At 42.3% G+C, this 20,962-nt stretch overlaps 1 protein-coding gene across 1 annotated transcript in view; it reads left to right on the top strand.

Moving 5' to 3' along the window:
- LOC124722999 (ubiquitin carboxyl-terminal hydrolase MINDY-3 homolog) overlaps positions 1-20,962 on the top strand; it is a 92,827-nt gene that overhangs the window by 9,269 nt on the left and 62,596 nt on the right. The window contains exons 3-4 of the mRNA XM_047248173.1: positions 6,468-6,697; positions 11,270-11,384. Of these exons, the coding sequence (XP_047104129.1) occupies positions 6,468-6,697; positions 11,270-11,384 (345 nt within the window). The remainder of the gene's footprint in view (positions 1-6,467; positions 6,698-11,269; positions 11,385-20,962) is intronic.

Genomic DNA, 20,962 nt, shown 5'->3' with positions numbered 1-20,962 from the left:
ACTCCTTCAATAAATTCATCCACAGCCATCTGCTTCGTGTTCCCAGTGTCTCTGTCAGATTGGATAGGTTGCTCCTACACAGCAATTTCCTGTGGATCAAGATCTGTGTGAAAGCTTGTAACTTCAGATGCTGCAGTTTCTTGGTCCAGGACACTTTGCATATCAATAAAGCTTGCATTCTGTAGATTAAATACTGAAAAGTTCTTTGCTGAGAAGCTCTTTATAATTTTCACTTATTGCTGCTCCACTAAGTGTAAGCTTAACATTCTGATGACCTACAGGAACACAAACTGCATAAATTTCAGCTCGTCCAACTGTTACACACCCTTTTGGTCTAAATTTATAGTGTCTGCATCTGCTAAATGAAGGGATCACATTGTTAAAACAAGAAGTCTGCAGACACCAGTTACTGAATGCTGGCCACTATTTTGATGAGTGTGAAGTTGAATTCTTCCTACATGTCGGACAATGGGCATGAAGATGGCATAGTGAAACACTGAAACTGATCTCAAGTAAAATAAAATTTGAAAAATAGATGGCTGAAGGTGTTTATGATTTGCTGTTTTGTATTAAACAGCAGAAGTCTGAAACATCCTGTATAAAGATGGACTTAAAGAGATCTGCTGGTAATTGTCTTCCGTGTCAGTTTACAGGAATAATCTCATTCTCTGCCTTTAGCTTTGAGCATGTTTTACCATTCTTTCCGATACTTCAAAATGTGGTGGTGTTTCTCCAGTGGTCTGGCTTATAGGTGTCAAGGTTAAAATTTGTGGCTGTTCTTTGATTGGATTCCTGCATCTTGCTCTTCAGTTAAATTGACAAATGTGTGTGGTCAGCATAGTTTCCATGTTGCTTGCTTTTACTGGCCTCTTCAGTTTACTGAGTCACACCTATAGAATTTGTGATGTGATTCCTAATAACACTGTTGAATTTTCTGCATCTCGTACTGAGGCTTATCTCTGGTCCTCACAGTTTGTAGGAGAAGTATAAGTTGATAAGTGAATGTTTCTCTTCATTTGGTGTGAATGACTTTGATGATGAGGCCAATAAAACTGCCACCAGATATTTACTTATTACAATTTTGGAAGCTGGACAGATTTTCTGACTTGGCTTGATGTTATGAACAAACTTCATCTAACTCTGGTTAGCATTCACTAAAATCAAACAGTGTCAAAGCAGGTATCTGTACATAGAAAATTACATACTTAAATGCTCCAGCTCCTTGCTGCCCAGTTGAGCAGGAGAGTGAGCTGCTCCCTTCTGTGTTCATTGCTACTCAATCACGGAAATATTACTTGGAAAACACCATTGGCTCAAATTGCAGTTCACTGAAAGTACGCACATTGTATAACACTAGATTGTAATGTTTGCATGGCCTCGCGAAGCACATGCAACATACACTGAGTCTGAGAACCCACACACCATGCTGCAAACACAGCAATAAAATGCAGATAGTATGGACAAGGCCCGCCCCCAAGAATGAAACAAACATAAGTATGGCTGACTTTTAAACTTGCTGTTGACATAATATTTTCTGTAAAATGTGTATCATATTTTTTTTGCGTGTGAAATTAGTTAAGTAGTGATAGGTAGTATATTTGTTTAAAAGTGCAGAAATGAGGACATTTAAACCTATGGCTATTTGACAGACTTAATTTCATCCAAAAATCTCAATACACTCAGTTTATAGTGAATTAAATACGGTACTCTACAATACTGATTATGAATGGGGAAAGTATTTGTGAAGACACTTTGAGCACACCCACCAGCTGTACTCACTAATTTTCTTTACCCTCTCCCCTCTCCAGTACTGTTGAGGTGCAGACCATCTGTAGCGTAGGGCCGACTCCTTAAATTTCCCACTCGCACTCAGTGAAATGTGCACCCGGTCAGCAGTCAAAGCCATCTCGAGCTTTGTGTTGACTGAAAAACGTGTGCTTTATAGACAATGCGACCACATTGTAATTGGCAATATGTTGTGGATAAAGTGACTTCTTTAATTGAAAATGAATATTTTCAAAATTCCAGAGGTTGTTAGGGCATAAATTGATGTGTGTGTGCTATGCAAGACAGAATGGGAATGTGTGCCATAACCCAGTAACAAATTTTTTTAGTGTTTGAAATGAGTTACACATGCTGAAATGGAATGAGTGTATCGCTGTGGATGAGCAACATCAAGGAAGCACCCTCAACAATTCCACCAGAGTACACTACCATAAGAGAAGTATATGCAGTTAAAGTACTTAGGAGAGTGGATCTATGCAGACAAGACCAAGAACATAACCATGGACACCAGACACACAGCCGGGCATCTCTGACTCCCTTTTGGTTGATGATTTTGCTATCTATTGTCATTCTCCAGAGACTAGTCTCATTAAGCAGCGTCTTCAGTGATGCATCGATCGTCTTTACTCATGGAGCATTGATAGTGCCTTTTTTTTCCACCAAAAAATCTGTTTGTATGTATTTCTGGTGGCGCAATTGGTTTCTTCCATTGCATTTACATCCTCGACCTGTTGCTCTTCTGTTAGTTGAAACTATGAAATTCCTGGGGCTCATGCTTGGTAGGAAACTTTCTTGGTCCACCCATGTGTCTTATCTGGCAGCCCACTGTATGTGGTCCCTCAATGTTCTGTGTGTCCTCAAGGATACTTCCTGGGATGTAGAAACAACCCTCCTCCATTTATGCCGGTCCCTTGTGTGTTAGAAATTAGACTGTGTGTTTCGTTTGTGCATCTGCACGTCCATTCCTCTTATGCCATCTCAGCACTATCCACCATTGTGGCAACCATGTAGTCATGGGCGCCTTTTACACTAGCCCAGTTCAGAGTTGTATGCACAAGCTGCTGAACTACCACTGTCCTACCGCTGTGACTTTCTTCTCAGCAGATATGCATGCCATTTGTCTGCCATGTGTGGCCACCCGTCCTGTTCCGCCTCCTTCGATGACTCCTTTGATTGCCAGTATGGGGTGCATCCATCTTCTGTTACCTCCTGGAGTTATCGTTTGGCTCTTGCTCTGGCGACGTAACTTCACGCTATGTGCAACTTTCCCGGTGGTTGTGAACCCATCACCACCTTGGTTTCGTGCAGTGGGCCGTGTTCACCTTGGTGTTCATTCTCTTTCGGAGGACACAACTCCAACCTCGCTCTATTGCCTTCAGTTTCACAACCTTCGCATGGGACTTTGCGATAGTACCTTTATGTACAGTGATTTCTCTGTGTCTGACCATGGTGTTGGGTGTGCCTTCATCATTGGTGCCATCGTTTTTTGGTATCTGCTTCTGGAACACTGCACAGTGTTTACAGCAGAGTTCTTCACCCTGTATCAGGCCACACAGTATATACAATGCCACAGGCTTTTCAACTGAGTCATCTGCTCGGATTCTCTTAGTGTCCTTCAAAGCCTTTGTGTGCTGTAGACTGTCCATCCCTTTGTGCAGTGGATCCGGGAAAGCTGTAACTTGCTCACTCTCGATGGAGGCACTGTGATGTTTGTGGGTTCCTGGTCACGTCGGTCTGACAGGAAATGGGGCCGCTGACACTGTTGCGAATGCAATAGTCCTCGTACCTCAGGCTGCTAGTTCTTACAGCCCCTCCGATCTTTGTGTGGCTGTGTGTCAGCAGGTGGTGTCACTTTGGCATGACAACTGGTCCTCCCTTCATGGGAACAAGCTCTGGGTTATTAAGCTTCTTGCAGCAACTTGGACGACCTCCTCTCGCTGCAAGATAATTTTAACTAGGTTGTGTATTGGATACTGCTTTTTTAGCCATTGACATTTGTAAATGATGCTCTTCCACCACTTTGTGCACATTGCACTCAACTTTTGACTGTGTGCCATTTCCTGATGGAATGACCTTGGTTTAACCACTTACATTCCTGTTTGTTTTTGCCGTGTGAGTTATGAGCCATTTTAGCGAATGATGCGCGGGCTGTCGACTGTGTTTACTTTTCATCTGTTATAGCAATATGGCAAAGGTCATTTAATTTTCAGTTCTGGACCTTTCCCCACGTACCTGTTTTTTAGCTGTCTTCTGTTCCGACAATTGGGATTGGTGTGTAGTCATTTTTAACTACTCTCTTTGTCTTCTTGTTATCAAGTTTTGATATGGGCACATATGACCCTAGTTTTTTTTGTGCCCTAAAAGAAAACAAAACAAAAACCAGACGTGTAGAGTTCGAAAGGCTTGCCACTCCTCTACTCATCCAAGTGCCTTTTGGAGAACCTCATACTCAGACATTACAACTTTGTAGCAAAACCCTCAGTTAATTATGCCTCATATTGCCTCACAAAGGCCAGGAGGGGTCCACTCAGAAAACAGTAGGTCAAGGAGAGAATGATTCTGAGCAAGATAGCAGGACCCGTAAGAGAAAAGGAAGGCAATGCAGAATCTGGTATGATGATGAGCTTTACAAACATCACTAGAACATAATCGCATATGTAAGGGGGTTTAAGGAGAAGGTGACTGACCTATGGGCGCGTGACCCCCACGTGAACCCTAAATGATTCACCAACAGGATCTCTAGTGACACACAGATAGAAGGCCTCAAAGAACAAGTGAATTGTATTGGTAAAGTTAGATCTGGAAGAACTGGAGTTCCTGCAGGAGAAAACATAAGACCACCTGAGGTTTTGGCAAGCTTGTCTGACAGGGAGTTTTACCAATGTTCCTTACTGTAAGAGACCACAGTGACCAAGTGGGTGCAGGAGAGAGGAGGCTCATAGCCAGAAAATGGAGTGCTAAAAGAAGAAAATGAGAAAATAAGAATCTCCACCAAAGAGTACATTTTGGTCCTCATTAAGCCCAATAATAATATACTGAACTTCCATTATAATTAACCTGTTGTTATAATTATTTAATTGTAATTAACTTGTAAAGGCAATTGTAAATTTGTACCAGATCTGGACTTCCACCCAGATTTCCTGTATTGTACTAGCAATTGCCTTAATCATTGAGCTGTATCAGCATGCCCTTGACCTCCTGGAAAGACTGTCAGTTAAACATTATAATGGTGTAAGCAAAATATGTACACTTATGGAATCTAAAACTAGGTCTGTGATTAGATTGGGTGAGGCAAAAAGGAAGTAACATTATTATTATTATTATTATTATTTATTATTTATTATTTATTATTATAATAATAATATTCCCTTAGTCACAAAGCCTGTGTTAGCTTGTGAAATGCAGAGATCACACAGAGTTAAATACGTGCATAATGGCTCTTGAGGTTTTGCATTCAGACAAGTTTCATATCTTGAGAGTTATCCTAGAAAGAGTCATTGTAGTGTTCACAGTAACAAAGATGCCAGACACTCCAAAGAAAAATGAAACTAACATTTGGTGTCCATAACAGTGCAGATGCCTGCATTATTATTTGATTACTAATATTGTTGGTTGCTTTGTTCTGTGTGTATTATGAGACGAAGTCAAAAAAAGATTCTGAAATAATTGCAAATTGTAAATTTTGTACGTAAATGTACACTGTCATTTTATCCTGCTTAATGCTGAGACAATTAGGATTGTTTATTTTGTAATTTGTACGCAATTTGGTTTGCAGGTGAGTATGTTTATACAAAGATTAAGACCTGCTGAAGGGCTGAATGTAGATTGCCCTTTTCAAAAAGGGGAAGTTTGTAGAACAAAGTGAAGCAGAAGCAGCATTTTAGAAGTGGCGTGGGCTAAGTTACACCTTTTTAAGCAAGTATTCTGTCCCAGTATCCTTGTTCTAAAGGATATTGGTACACACTTCAAAAGAAGTGACATGCCATTCAGTCTAGAAGATTTTTCTTGTCACCTAGTTTGATCCTGTCAAAGGAATGGGTGTGGTTCTGCACACTGTCCACATATTCTTTCCCCCATTTATTGAAATTTGATATACTGAATGGACGAAAACTTGAAATTTTATGTGAAAATGTAAAATTTATACAATACGATATTGTTTGATTTTTTTTTTTTTTTTTTTTTTTTGTCATATTGCAATTTGTTTCTCCGGGTGCTGTTATAGCTGTGTTGTTTTATGTTTATTACGTTTTCATACTATGACAGGGTATATTTCTAAACAGGTGGCTCACTGAACTAATCTGCTGCTATATTGTAAACAATTTCATCATTCATTTAAATGCATCTGCAGAGGTATTTTTAATGTGTACCATTTTATGTCAGTGTTTTGAATATTTCCATCCGGCTAATTGTTCATGTAGTGTGTGGGAGTGGTGTAAGAACAAAACATGCTGTGCGGAAAAAGCAGCACGTTAAGACAAGATGGCTATGTTCATATAATTTGCACATCTTAATACATTATCAGTTTATGAGCAATAAATTTGTGTACTTCTGTATTTTGTTAAATTTTATCCATGTCATTTCGAAAGTAGGTGCAAGTGTGTGTTAATTTGTGTCAGTTTCATTTGCTTTATGCATATATATATATACATATATATGTCTGTGTGTACAAAATGTTTCATTAGGTTGAGCAAGACACTCAGAATGAGCTCCTCGTTGGTGCCATATGTGAAATATTGGTTCAAGCAGCTAGGCAGAATGGAGGAAGATTCGTCTTAGTTGATACTTGCGATTCACCGACTGCTACTCCTAGTCCCAATAATGACTCCCCGACTCTTGACCATTCATCGGCAGACTATATAGAGCAGCCAGCAGATGAGAGCTGCTGCCAGAAGCAGTTTCATGCTCACTTAAGGTAAATATAATAAACTTGAATAAACAGCCTGGGTTTGCATGATTTGTTATTTTTATGAGAATTGCTGGATGGAGTAGATAATTGGAAAAATAACTGTTTTGTTGTTTGTTTTTTGTTACGTTTAAAACCAAGTAAGGCTGGGCGTAATTATCACTGTTAGCAGGTTGTTCTGTAGTAGTGAAAATTTTGCTGTTGAAAACAATTATTTTGCATAATATTTTTTCCACCTGTAGACATTTTAATATTTTGAAAGTGATCAAGATTTGAGATCACTTGAGTACTTTCCCTCTAAGAGTTAACTTTTCTTATATGCAACTGTAGTCTCAACCTGTGCAAGGCCACAGGTATTGTGTGCATTTCGATGTGTCGCATTTACTAGTAATAGTGCGAATGCAATTTCAGAAAAAAATTTAACCTTGGTCACATGGGTAAGTTTTTTTTGTGTGTAAGTTCCTGAGACATTGTACTGTGTGAGACATTATTTTTAGTGCAGTAGCTGTTTTAAGGGACAAAGTTTCTTATTTTGGAATTGATGATTATGACCATTAGTTGCCATTACAGCTGATAATTAACTAAAAAGGAAGTTTTCCATCATTGTAATTTAATGTTGTACTTTTTCACAGCTGTTTTGTTTATTGTGTTCCTCAAAACGGTAGTTACCCTTTATTTTGTAGAAATCTAATTTTTATTTGTTGTGGTGAAACATTTTATAGAGACAGTCAGTAATAAGTGGAACTTCTGTAGCCAATTGTACTGTATAGAAACAGAAACTAAGCTCCATAAACAAGTTATTGCATTTTATTCATATAGAGAGTAGGTTTTTCAATTTCTTAGACCTGCGAGAGCGTAATATTGTGGTACACAGATTAAAAATTTTGTTAAATACTAATACTTGAGGGGATAGATTCCAAATTCCTGTTTACGTATACTGATTTCCATTTGCATGGTTATCTTAAAGAACTATTTCTCATTTTATCAAACTAAATTGTTTGTTATTTATAAACAAAAGATCGTTGTACGATACTTAGAAACCGACCAAAGTAATGCATTTGTTAAGACACTGGTTTTGAAATCGAGAGAATGGGTGTCCTTTCAGCCAATGTGATTAGGTAATCTGTGGTTTCACAAACTCCTTTCAGCAGAGTGCTAGGATTCTTATTTCAACAAGGCCTTGTCAGGTCTGTTTATATTTGTGAGTGTATGTTCCTTTGGTTTTTCCATGTGATAAGCTGGCAAATTCTGTATCATTGTAAAATGATCAGTGCCTGAATAAAAAACTCAGATCTGTGGAGAGAGCTTCTATAAAAAAATTCCACTTCAGCTGCTGGCTCTGTGTGATTATACGTATTTTTTTAAAAAAGTAAACTCGCTGCCCAGTATAGTACTGGATATGTGTAAAAGTTCAGCAAATTATGTCAGAAAACGAAGATTATAACACACACAGAGAAATTTTCTTTTGAATGGTCTCTCTTGGCCACAACACAGTTTCCTAATCCATCTGAATAGTGGTATTAATGCTGCTCTTGCTGATAAAAATTCCTCAGATATCAAGCTTGCAGATAATCAGTAATTTTGTGTCAGAATCTGTTGAACAAGACTGATGTAATGTGTTCAGTATTAGGAAAAGGTGGATTGTTACTCATCGTAAAGATGACCTAAGAGCTGCAGACAGGCACAATTAAGACTGTTAAATATTATAGAATAGCAGTCTTATCTTTTTCCTAACATTGTTGCTATTCCAACTTTGAGTTTGCATTGTTTGGTATATTTTGTTGTTACACTTGCTGCCAGACAACCTGTGTGACAGATAAACAGTTCACTTTTTACTGTGTAACTGCTCGGACAGTTGTAAACTCATTTGCTGTTCCCTACAGCCCACATTTTTATAGCTTGTTGCCAAGGTTGTTTCTACTGTGTTGCAGGAATGTCACTGGGAAGCCCTTAGACATCCTCCATACATCCTAAACTATCCCCAGGCGATGTTCATATTTTTGGATCACTGAAGAAAGGCATTTGTGGTCATTGCTTTGTTTCGGACGAAGAGGTGCACATCTACGTACAATCGGGATTCCATAGGCAACCAAAAACATTTTTCATTAAGACTTCAGCCTGCTTGTCTGAAAGTGGGATAAATGTATAGTGTTTACTTTTAAAATAATAAAGTTTTGATACTTTTCGATCTGTCTCGTTTGAGTAACCACTTATAAAATGCACCTCCTTTGATGTAGATCAAAAAACCCTCAAACTATTAATTATTTTCTGGCTGACAGTGCTCTTTTTAGTCATTGTGATGCATAAATTGAATATTGGGAAAGTACGATGTTGTTGCCCCCTCCCAACCACCCCACATAATGTTGCAGTAGCCAGCTCCATAGGAGAAACAGCGATGTGCATGGTCACCTGCATGATTTTGTGTGTTTTTCAATGTATATTGTCTCCCCTTGGCTTTTCACTGGTGTTTCTGGAGTTAACTGCATTGGATTCTTCCTATGGCAGCTACATAAGCTGTACTATGCAGGCATCATAATTTTATGAGACAGGTGCATGACTAAGAGTATTAAACAAACATCTCCTGAAAGTTAAAGGGTCCCCTGGTTTTGTTTTAGGTAGTGGACAAATAATCCCCTTTCAGACTCGATTGAGGTAAAGATATGGTGTCCATCTAGGCCAGGCTCATCAAATTCTGCCCCATGAGGTAAGTGCACCCGCTAATTTGCTTGTGGGCAGGCACAGGCAGTGTAGGCTACCCACCAGGCAGCCCTATAGCACACATTCTGTGCACACCGTAGTCACTTGGCCACCCTCATCAGTGGGCTGTTGACCAGTGTTTTAAGATCTTGTAGGCCGTGGCTCAACTACCTGCCTGCCTGCTCCTGTATCGGCTCCTTGTCCACCCCTATGTACTACTATTTACTCAGAAAATATTCTTCAGTCTTTTGTTACGCTTTGAACATTATAAAGACTGATTGAATTAAAACTGATACAGGCTGGAAGATAGGACTCTAATCATAGGTTTGAGCTCATGACGAGAGTAGTCAGTTAAACTGATTTCTACAGTTGTGTACTTAATTTACTTGAACTGCATCGGATGGCACATCACTTACAGTTTTAAAACTATAGTTTTCTCTAGATCCTGTTAAATGAGAAGTTAGCTTAATTGCCACACCTGATAAATGTGGAACAAGAGGTGGATTAGGTGATGTTATTAATGACACTAAAGTTTCATGTCTGGGGAGGTGAAATTGTAAGTTCTGCTACTAGGTGCATACAAATGTGGAGGGGAAAAGGTCCTAGCTAGATATTTCATACCCTATCTTGACACTAAAGTTTGGACAGTACAGGCACTATGAAAGAGATAATGAAAATGTTTGAAGTGATAATTATCTGGTAGTTTGACAACCAAAAAATAGTATTACTGCGTAATACTGTACAGGAAGTTCATAAATGACTACACTGGTGTGATCAGGAGACACGGATTTAACTGTGGCATGTTGGAGACATGCTGAACATGACTGTAGCAAGCCACCGATAAGATATTTTTTTGTCTCTCTGTGCTTGGTACGTGACTCTATTCCATACATCTTATTAATTGCTTTGAAAAAATCTGGACATTGGAGACAGTTATTTGATCATTTAAAAACGCTCAAAGTGCACTTGGAGCAATGGATGCATTGTGGATTTGGATATTATCTAAAAGGGCATGCTGAAATGTAATGCCTCCGAATTTTTTACCTGAAAACTGTTAAGGTTTTCTAAATAAAACAAATGTTATTAACATTATAAATCTTTATTATTCATGTATAGGTATTTTCAGCCCACTGCCACTAGAGGGCTCTGAATTGAAGCATGTAACATGGTGGTGCATAACTTAACTTTGTCAGTATGTGAGAAACAGTGTGCTATAATTGCATTTTGAATTCAAAGAGTTTGTCTGCACTTGTAGTGCCCTCTCCTTCAGCATTACAATGCCAGTGTGCACGAGTGCTGTGACATCTAAATCAGTGTGATGCCTTGGGTTCACTGCCATCATCCTCCTCCTCCATACAGACCCGACCTGGCCCCCATCTGATTTTCATGTATTTACGAATTTAAAGAACAGCTTCGAGGTCTTCACTTTGATAGTAATGAAGTGGGTCAAGCAGAGGTGAGCTTGTGGATCCAGCAAAGTCAAATATTCAACAGTGTCCGTACTGATGAACTGGTTTCTATTTGGGACAAAATGTATTCATCGTGAGGGTGGCTATGTGGAGAAATAAATATGTAGACATGAAGAATAAAGGTGCAGAACATTAATGATGTTTGTTTTATTTAAAAGATTTAAGTATTTTCACATAAAAAATTTGGAGGCATCACTTTTCAGCACACGCTTGTACTTTTTACTCCGGGGACAGTTAATAGATCTGCAACATCTGTTTTTTGTGTAGTAAATCCAGCTTTTAGATAGATTCATCTGTGATAAAGCTAAATTGTGTAGGAAAATAGGACATCTTGCATAGTAATTAACTTCATAACTGTAAAATAATGTACTGCCTATTGCGTGAATGCCTGTGACATTACATAAATTTGTTGTAGAGTCCTCACGTTTGAAAATAAGGAGGAGGTAGAGACATTTTATCTACAAAGGATATACACATTACAAGGAACATATGGTGTTCTACTGTTTCTGTATTCGGTAATCATGACAAAGGTAATGTATTTTTGTTTTGCACTAGGTTTTTGAGCCTTTCAGTTTCTCTAATGTGCTTTTTAAATTAATTTTCATTCAGTCAAATTTTTAGGTAGCAGTTAAGTTCAGTTTTATGTAAAATACATTGTAACAAATGCTGTGTTTGTACTTGATGTTTCATCTGTGGGCAGCATAAAGAGCTGCCTGCAGGTGTTGCTTTAAATGCTATTGCAGCTAATGGTTTTTTTTATGTATAAAGCAGTTTTCCTGTTTAGTCTTCCATGTTAATTTTATTGATAAACATAGTAATTTTACTAGAGTAAAACTGTTTTTCTTTCTCTTGTATGGTGAAGATTCCTGAATCCAGACTCATTACATTTTACCTTTAGAAAAACTTTTTTCTGGAGGACAGTTTCTTGTATTGTTTACAAGATGGATTGCATGCCATTCATATGTTGTGGAATTGTATTTAGTGTGTTGTCTGCCTGCTTTTTGTGTTAAAATATTGCTTGACAGATGTGCTGCAGCTAGTGTGCCCTTCAGTATACCCATTAAGTGTATATATAATCCAATATGAAGGTCCAAAGTTGGTGCGAAAGTTTCTAAATTCCAGAAATGAAAATGAAAGCTCCAAAACTAGCTACAATAAGATAATATATTTTTAATGTCATATACGACAGGCCTGTTTTGTCTTACTGCCATTAACAAGTGGCCTACAAAAATAATGTTACTTTTATCTCGTTCGAAGTTATAACCATATGATGTCTGTAGTAGATTTATCTTTAAAGTCTTGGTAAGTATATAATTTTTTGTAGTTACGTAGTGTAAAATTAAGTTTTTGACACATATTTAACAGTCCAGTATTTTGACAGTTCTTTATTATGATGCTATATGTTTACAAAGTATATACAGCCTATCAGAGACACTGTTAAAATTTAATTGTTCTTCTTTGCCTTTAAATTTTATCTATGATCTCTCGCTCTGTGTGTGTGTGTGTGTGTGTGTGTGTCTGTGTGTGTGTGTGTGTCTGTGTGTGTGTGTGTGTGTGTGTGTGTGTGTGTGTGTGTATGTGTGTGTGTTTTTTCCACTTTTTGTATCCTGTTATGTAAGTAAAGTTATCGAGATCGTATTTATATTAAAAATCTGTGTGTTCATTTAGAATTTCACATGGCCTTCGTATGTCTAGTTCTTCGAGAATGTTCATATTTAGTCCTTTTGGTATTCTGTGGAAGATTTGTAACACATTTTGTTTTCCTGGCTTTGTGGTGTACAGTTTTCAGGTGTAAACAGAAGCTTGACAGATTATCATCACTGTTTCTAATGTGTTGTTTATATCTGGTATTAAAATTTCGTCTGATCTGGCCAATATAGAAATTGTTGCAAACATCACAGGCAATTTTTATATTCCAGAAGGGGCATATTCTGAGATTTTAGTTGTGCTTTAATGAAATTTCATTTTAAGATTTGTGTAGAAAGCCAGTTGTATGTGTTTGGATTTAAATAGTGCATTTATCTTATTTGACATTTGTACTAGGTAAATTATAGGTATGTAAGTTGGGTGTTTTGTTAAGGTTTCTCTTGTAAGGTGTAAGCCATCATGTATCATGATGGGTTTCGGTTTTGTGTGGTTTTTTATACAATTTTTGTGGGCTGTGGAGCAGTATCTTCAGTTCTTTTTGCACAGATGATTGTTCCAGAGGTAAATTGATTATTCTGGTAATCACTGAGTAGGATCCCCCTGCGGGTCCGGGGTAAGAATAGGCCCGAGGTATTCCTGCCTGTCGTAAGAGGCGACTAAAAGGAGTTTCAACCGTTTCGGCCTTCCATGCGATGGTCCCCTTTAGGGTTTGACCTCCATTTTTCAAAATTCTACAGAAGTACGAGCCTTTTGGGGGAGGACACCTTACGTGGTGTACCACTGGTCCTAAGTGCACTAAGACCTTGGCACTCAGCATTGTACCGGCGTTGTAACCATACCCACTATTTCTCAAATTGGGCATAAACGCCTGATGGGTTGTCCAAGTTACGCCCATAGTGCGTCTCCATCTGCACCAGCGATCATGATGGACTTTCCATGGCACCAGAAATCCAGCACTGTAGCCAGCCCGTTGTGGTGGGGTCGTCATGTACCCTCTAGGTTGTAGGCCCCTGACAACACAGGGATCGTACTGCCGATACCTGAGCTGCACCCTCCCCATGTTGGCCAAGGAGTAGATGCCCGTCTCCTTGGGGCATCAGGACTCCCGGCAATGGTCATCCTGCCAGTTGGCCCTTGCTGCGGCTGGGTGGCGCCCGTGGGGAGAGCCCCTGGTCGGAGTGGGTGGTATCGGGGCGGACGTTTCGCAGATGAAACGTCAACACTTATCAGGTCGCTCTGCGGCCGAGTCTTTCAAAAGAAAGGTACCGTTTCTAGTTCTGGTTCTCCTGCCCTTTCCCCCTTGGCCACTCCCTGGGAGGAGGGACAGGCCCACCGGCTTGGGGCGAAGTACTTCCCCCGCTATTTGGTCTGTTCTCAAACCGATGGGGGGACGTTCGCCGCCTCCAAGCCCATGTTCTTTGTTCAGCACATTGAGGACATCTTCGTGGAAATCGAGGCTCTCAGCAAGATGCGTTCAGGGTCCGTTCTTATCAAGACCACCTCCGCCACACAGTCGGCGGCGCTCCAGGCGTGCGACCGCCTAGGGGACATCCCAGTATCCATTGTCCCACATCTGGCACTAAATAGTACGCAGGGGGTTATTTTTCATCGTGACCTCCTGCTACAATCTGATGAGGAGCTCAGGGCCAACCTGGAGCGCCGAGGCGTGCATTTCGTCCGGCGAGTCCAGCGCGGCCCCAAAGACCGTCGCATCGACACCGGGGCCTTTATCCTCGCCTTCGAGGGGGACGTTCTCCCGGAGAAGGTAAAGGTGATGTGCTACCGATGCGACGTGCGACCTTACGTCCCGCCTCCTATGCGCTGTTTCCGGTGTTTGCGCTTTGGGCACATGTCGTCACGGTGTGAGGCTGAGCCCCTTTGTGGCGATTGTGGACGTCCTCTTCGTGAGGAACATACATGCACCCCACCACCTCTGTGCATTAATTGTCCTGGCGTCCACTCGCCTAGATCCTCAGACTGCCCCGCATATCAGAAGGAGAAGAAGATACAAGAACTCAAAACTTTGGATCGGCTCTCTTATTCTGAGGCCAGGAAGAAGTATGACCGCCTCCATCCCGTGCCGTTGACCACTTCGTTTGCCTCAGTTGTGTTCACTCCTTCTGCGGTATCCTCACCCCTATCCTGTCCCCTCTCTGCCTCCTCCGCCCATCAGGGGGCTCTGCCTCCGCCTCCCAAATCCCTCCCTTCCAAATCCTCCTCCCCTGTGGCCCCTGCCCCCTCTGCCCCAGGGGCCTCCCTTCCTCCTCCTCCTCCTCCTCCTCCTCCTCCTCCTCCTCCTCTACCCCTGCCACCTGAGAAGCGATCCTCTTCTCAGGCGTCCATCGGGGAAATGATCTGGACCCCAGCTTCCGAGGTCCGGCGTTCCAAAACGGACCCCGCGCGTGAGGACCTTCTTCGGGCCCAGCCCACCATCCCTGTGCCTCCTCGGCCTTCCAAGAAGGCCTCCAAGAAGAAGTCTCTATCCCCCTCTCCACCCCGGCGCGTTTCGTCTGACGCTCCATCCGTGATCGCTGCTCCCGGCCGTCCTCAGTTTCGCCGGGACGCTCTGCTGCCAGGCACTCGGCTGCCCTCTCGTTGGCAAATGATGCTGCCCCTCCTACACAACCAGGGACAGCGGCCGCAGCTGGTGACAACTTGATGGAACCGGATCTGCCTCCCGCCGGTTGTAGCGTTGTTCCCTGGCAACCTGGCCCTCCGCGGCCGTCGAGGTGACCAGCTCTTCCCCTGTCTCGTTCCCCCAACTTTTTGACTAGCGATGGCCTTGTTACATTGGAACATAAGAAGTATTTGATCTAATCGGGAGGAATTACAACTGCTCCTCCGCCTGCACTGTCCGCTCGTCCTTGGTCTCCAGGAAACCAAGTTGCGCCCGACTGACCGTATTGCCTTTACCCACTATACCTCGGAGCGCTATGACCTCACCCCTGTGGACGGTATCCCAGCTCATGGTGGGGTCATGTTGCTCGTTCGGGACGATGTCTATTACCATCCCATCCCATTGACCACCCCACTCCAAGCAATAGCTGTCCGTATTACTCTTTCTGCTTTTACTTTTTCAGTTTGTACCATCTACACTCCACCGTCATCTGCTGTTAGTCGGGCAGACATGATGCACCTGATCGTTCAGCTTCCCCCGCCGTTTTTATTGTTTGGCGACTTCAATGCCCATCATCCCCTCTGGGGCTCTCCTGCATCCTGTCAAAGAGGCTCACTCTTGGCGGATGTCTTCAACCATCTCAATCTTGTCTGCCTCAATACCGGCGCCCCGACTTTCCTCTCGGACTCTACTCATACCTACTCCCACTTGGACCTCTCGATCTGTTCTACCACTCTTGCCCGTCGGTTCGAGTGGTATGTCCTTCCTGACACCTATTCGAGCGACCACTTCCCCTGTGTCGTTCGTCTCCTGCACCACACCCCATCCCCACGTCCTTCGCGCTGGAACATACCGAAAGCTGACTGGGGACTTCACTCCTCCCTGGCGACCTTTCCGGACCACGATTTTCTCAGTTGTGACAGTCAGGTCGAATACCTCACGGCTGTTATCATCAATGCTGCCGAATGTTCCATTCCTCGTACTACCTCTTCTTCACGTCGCGTTTCCGTCCCCTTGTGGAACGAGGCTTGTAGGGACGCTATCCGTGCTCGACGACGTGCTTTACGCACCTTTCGCCGCCATCCTACGTTGGCGAATTGTATTGAATACAAACGACTCCGAGCGCAATGCCGTAGAGTCATCAAAGACAGCAAAAAAGCTTGTTGGGCCTCTTTCACCAGCTCCTTTAACAGTTTTACTCCCTCTTCCGTCGTTTGGGGTGGCCTGCGCCAGCTGTCGGGCATTAAGGCCCACTCCTCGGTACCTGCCCTGACCTCAGGTAATGAGGTCCTTGTTGATCCTGTGGCTGTCTCCAACGCCTTTGGCCGCTTTTTCGTGGAGGTTTCAAGCTCCGCCCATTACCACCCTACCTTCCTTCCCAGGAAAGAGGCAGAAGAGGCTTAACGACCTTCCTTCCACTTGCTGAATCTGGAAAACTATAATGCCCCCTTTACTATGCGGGAACTCGAACGTGCACTTGCACTGTCCCAGTCCTCTGCTCCGGGGCCAGATGCCATTCACGTTCAGATGCTGGCACACCTTTCTCTGGCAGGCAAAAGCTTCTTTCTTCGTACCTACAATCGCGTTTGGACCGAAGGTCAAGTCCCCATGCGTTGGCGTGACGCCGTCGTTGTTCCTATACCCAAACCCGGGAAGGATAGACACCTTCCTTCTAGTTACCGCCCCATTTCTCTTACAAGCTGTGTCTGTAAGGTGATAGAGCGCATGGTTAATGCTCGGTTAGTCTGGATTCTTGAATCTCGACGACTACTTGCTAATGTCCAATGTGGCTTTCGTCGCCGCCGCCCCGCTGTTCACCACCTTGTGACCTTGTCGACATTCATCATGAACAACTTTTTGCGAAGGCGCCAAACGGTAGCAGTGTTCTTCGACTTGGAGAAGGCTTATGATACCTGTTGGAGAGGAGGTATCCTCCGCACTATGCACAGGTGGAGCCTACGCTGTCGCCTGCCCCTTTTTATCGATTCCTTTTTAACGGATCGAAAGTTTAGGGTACGTGTGGGTTCTGTATTGTCCGACGTCTTCCTCCAGGAGAACGGAGTGCCTCAGGGCTCCGTTTTGAGCGTAGCCCTTTTTGCCATCGCGATCAATCCAATTATGGATTGCATTCCACCTAATGTCTCAGGCTCTCTCTTTGTCGATGACTTTGCGATCTACTGCAGTGCCCAGAGAACATGCCTCCTGGAGCGCTGCCTTCAGCGTTGTCTAGACAGCCTCTACTCATGGAGCGTGGCAAATGGCTTCCGGTTCTCTGAAGAGAAGACGGTTTGTGTCAACTTTTGGCGATATAAAGCGTTCCTTCCGCCATCCTTACATCTCGGTACCGTTGTTCTCCCATTCGTGGACACAACTAAGTTTCTAGGGCTCACGTTGGACAGGAAACTGTGTTGGTCTCCACATGTCTCTTATTTGGCGGCCCGTTGTACTCGTTCCCTTAATGTCCTCAGAGTTCTTAGCGGTTCATCTTGGGGAGCGGATCGCACTGTCCTGCTTCGCTTGTATCGGTCCATTGTCCGATCGAAGCTGGATTATGGGAGCTTCGTCTACTCGTCCGCTCGGCCACCCCTCTTACGCCGGCTCAACTCCATCCACCATCGGGGGATACGTCTTGCGACCAGAGCCTTCTACACTAGTCCTGTCGAGAGTCTTTATGCTGAAGCTGCCGAATTACCATTGACCTACCGGCGCGACGTACTGCTGTGTCGGTATGCCTGCCGGCTGTTGTCTATGCCCGACCACCCCTCTTACCAGTCCTTCTTCGCCGATTCTCTCGACCGTCAGTACGGGTTGTATGTGTCTGCCCTGCTGCCCCCTGGAGTCCGCTTCCGTCGCCTGCTTCGACAATTGGATTTTGCCCTCCCTACCACCTTCAGAGAGAGTGAGAGCCCGACACCACCTTGGCTCCAGGCTCCGGTTCATATTTATCTCGACCTCAGCTCACTCCCGAAGGAGGGTACTCCGGCTGCAGTGTATTGCTCACGGTTTGTCGAACTCCGTGCTCGACTTGGCGGTCACACCTTTATTTACACCGATGGCTCCAAAACTGATGATGGTGTCGGCTGTGCCTTTGTCGTTGGGGCCGCCACCTTTAAATACCGGCTCCTCGACCAATGTTTGAGCTTTACGGCCGAGCTTTTTGCTCTCCATCAGGCCGTTCAGTATGCCCGCCGCCACCGCCATTCATCGTATGTACTTTGCTCTGACTCACTCAGTGCTCTTCAGAGCCTTGGAGCTCCCTATCCGGTCCATCCCTTGATTGCACGGATACAGCAGTCCCTCCATTCTTTCGTTGATAATGGTGGTTCTGTCAGCTTTCTGTGGGTTCCCGGACATGTAGGAGTGCCTGGGAATGAGGCTGCGGATGCTGCAGCCAAGGCTGCAGTCCTCCTGCCTCGGCCAGCCTCCCATTGTGTCCCGTCATCTGACGTTCGTGGGGATGTAAGAGGCTTGTGTCGTTGTGGTGGGATGCTTGGTCATCCCTCCAAGGAAACAAGCTCCGGGCAGTAAAACCGCTCCCAACTGCTTGGACAACCTCCTCCCGACCATCTCGACGAGAGGAGGTCCTTCTGACCAGGTTGCGGATTGGGCATTGCCGGTTTAGCCACCGCTACCTGCTCCCCGGTGACCCAGCCCCGCAGTGCCCTTGTGGTCAGGTATTAACAGTGCGCCATGTTTTATTGCCGTGTCCCCGTTTTAGTCAATTTCGTGTTGTCCTGTCCCTGCCATCTACTTTACCAGATGTTTTAGCTGATGACGCTCGAGCAGCTGCCCGTATTCTGCGTTTTATAACTTTAACTGGTTTGTCCAATGACATCTAACCTTTTTACTTATTTTATCCGCATCTTTGTCAGGTCCTTCTGGTGTCCCCCCCATCCCCTTGAGTTTTACTAGATTCCATGTGCTCTAACAACAGTGACTGGGCGCTAATGACCTCAGCAGTTGAGCGCCCTTAAACCCCATCAAAACAAAAAAAAACTGAGTAGGAGGCGGCATGCTTTTATGTTTTAGGATGACAAGATTAGACATTTATTATATTTTCCGTTGTGGTAGGTTTTCTGTATGCATCAGATGTATTGCTGTTGGTATCTCTGCTAATTGTCAGGTGAAGGTAGTATATTGAATTATCTATTTCCATTTCCATAGCAAATTTTATATTGGGATGGAGGTTATTAAGTGCCTGGAGGACAGTAGTGATGTCTGTATTGTCTCCATCAGCCAGGATTAAAGTGTCATCTACATATCTATAAAAGGCAGAAGAAAAATTTTTCTTCTAATGTGTTGACAAAAATATCTGCAATTGTGCCAGTTACACTGTTGCTCATAGCTACTCCATCTGCTTGGGTGTAGATTTTTCCTTTGAATTCAAAATAATTTTGAAATAAGGTAGTTTTAAGGAGATCCATGATTTCATAAGTTATAGGTCTGCATTGTCAAAAGAAACCAATTTCCCATTGGGTGAAATATCTCTCTTTTGTTACTTTTGCTAAAGTACGTGAATTTCTTGTGGCATATTTCTTGTTGTATGTGTACAGCTCTGTTAGTAGTTGGTTCTTTTTTTTTTACGTACCAAGTATGTAGGACTATTGATACAATCCACAATCGGGCAGATTGGAATTGATATTTTATGTATCTTTATTTCAGCACATAATATTGATGTGTGTGGGTTCATAATAATAGATTTCTTATCATATTCTGTTAATATTCCATTGTAATTTTTGTTTTTTTTTATTGTGCTACATATTTGTTTGTTGGGGTATGTGGTACTTTTGTGACGTTGTTTTTCAAAAATGTCATAACGTTATTTATTTACTCATTTCAGTTGATTATAATGGAACAATTTCCTGATTTTGATTTTACTGCAAGTGCATCGTTGGCTTGTGATTTATGCGTTTGAGGGCAATGTATTCTGTCTTTGATTTTTTTATGTATTTTCACTTTATAAAGTTCATTTTCCACAGCTTTTGCTACATTAACTGTTTGTTCATTTTGCTTTCTGATTGATAGACTTGTTATGTCAATTGCTACTTTTGCAGTGGCTGTCAGGTGTTTTATGGAACTGTTATGTAATTTAAGTTCTAAATTGTATTTCAAGCCTTTTGTAAGTAAATTGGATTAATCATCTATGAAATTAGTATTCTTGAGACTTTTATTCTTGTATGAAATTGGTATGGAGATAGATAGTCCTCCCTTGGTTTCTTTATGTAGTGTTGTGTTTGCATTAGCTTATTAAACTTAGTATTATGTATCTAACTATCTGTGTATCTATAAATTTAGAATTGTAGCCAAACATCAATGGAGTTATACTGTTACTTAAACATAGGTATGCTACATACAGTTCTGGCTTCAAAATTTGTTTATAGTGTAAATTTTCCTGTATGTTGTGCTCTGTAGTTCTTGGTTTGTGCCACTAGGTTGAATTTTGCAGTTATTTTAAGATGACCATATGATGGAATAACTTAATATTGTAGGCATTATTTATTGTATCTAATTGCTTTAATTCTAAATGAACACACAATTTCAAACAGAAATACTATCTTTAGAACTTTATTAACCTAATAGATTCCAAAAAGATATAATGATGTGGAAAACAAAACGCACAAACATCATGGACAAAATTTAAAGGGAAAGAACAACTAAATGAAACATTCTCTAATAAGCTGTATGTAAATATATTGCATCATAGTAAAGAATTCCCAAAATACTGAACTGCCAAAAATGTATTTTTACATTACATAACTACAAAAAATATTATACTTGCCAAGACTTGACAGAAAAATTTGCTAGAGGTGCAATGTGGTTATCACTTGATACTAAACAGAGGGA

Source organism: Schistocerca piceifrons, chromosome X (assembly GCF_021461385.2).
Source record: "Schistocerca piceifrons isolate TAMUIC-IGC-003096 chromosome X, iqSchPice1.1, whole genome shotgun sequence".
Lineage (NCBI taxonomy): Eukaryota > Metazoa > Arthropoda > Insecta > Orthoptera > Acrididae > Schistocerca > Schistocerca piceifrons.
This window is presented reverse-complemented; position numbering and strand designations above follow the sequence as displayed.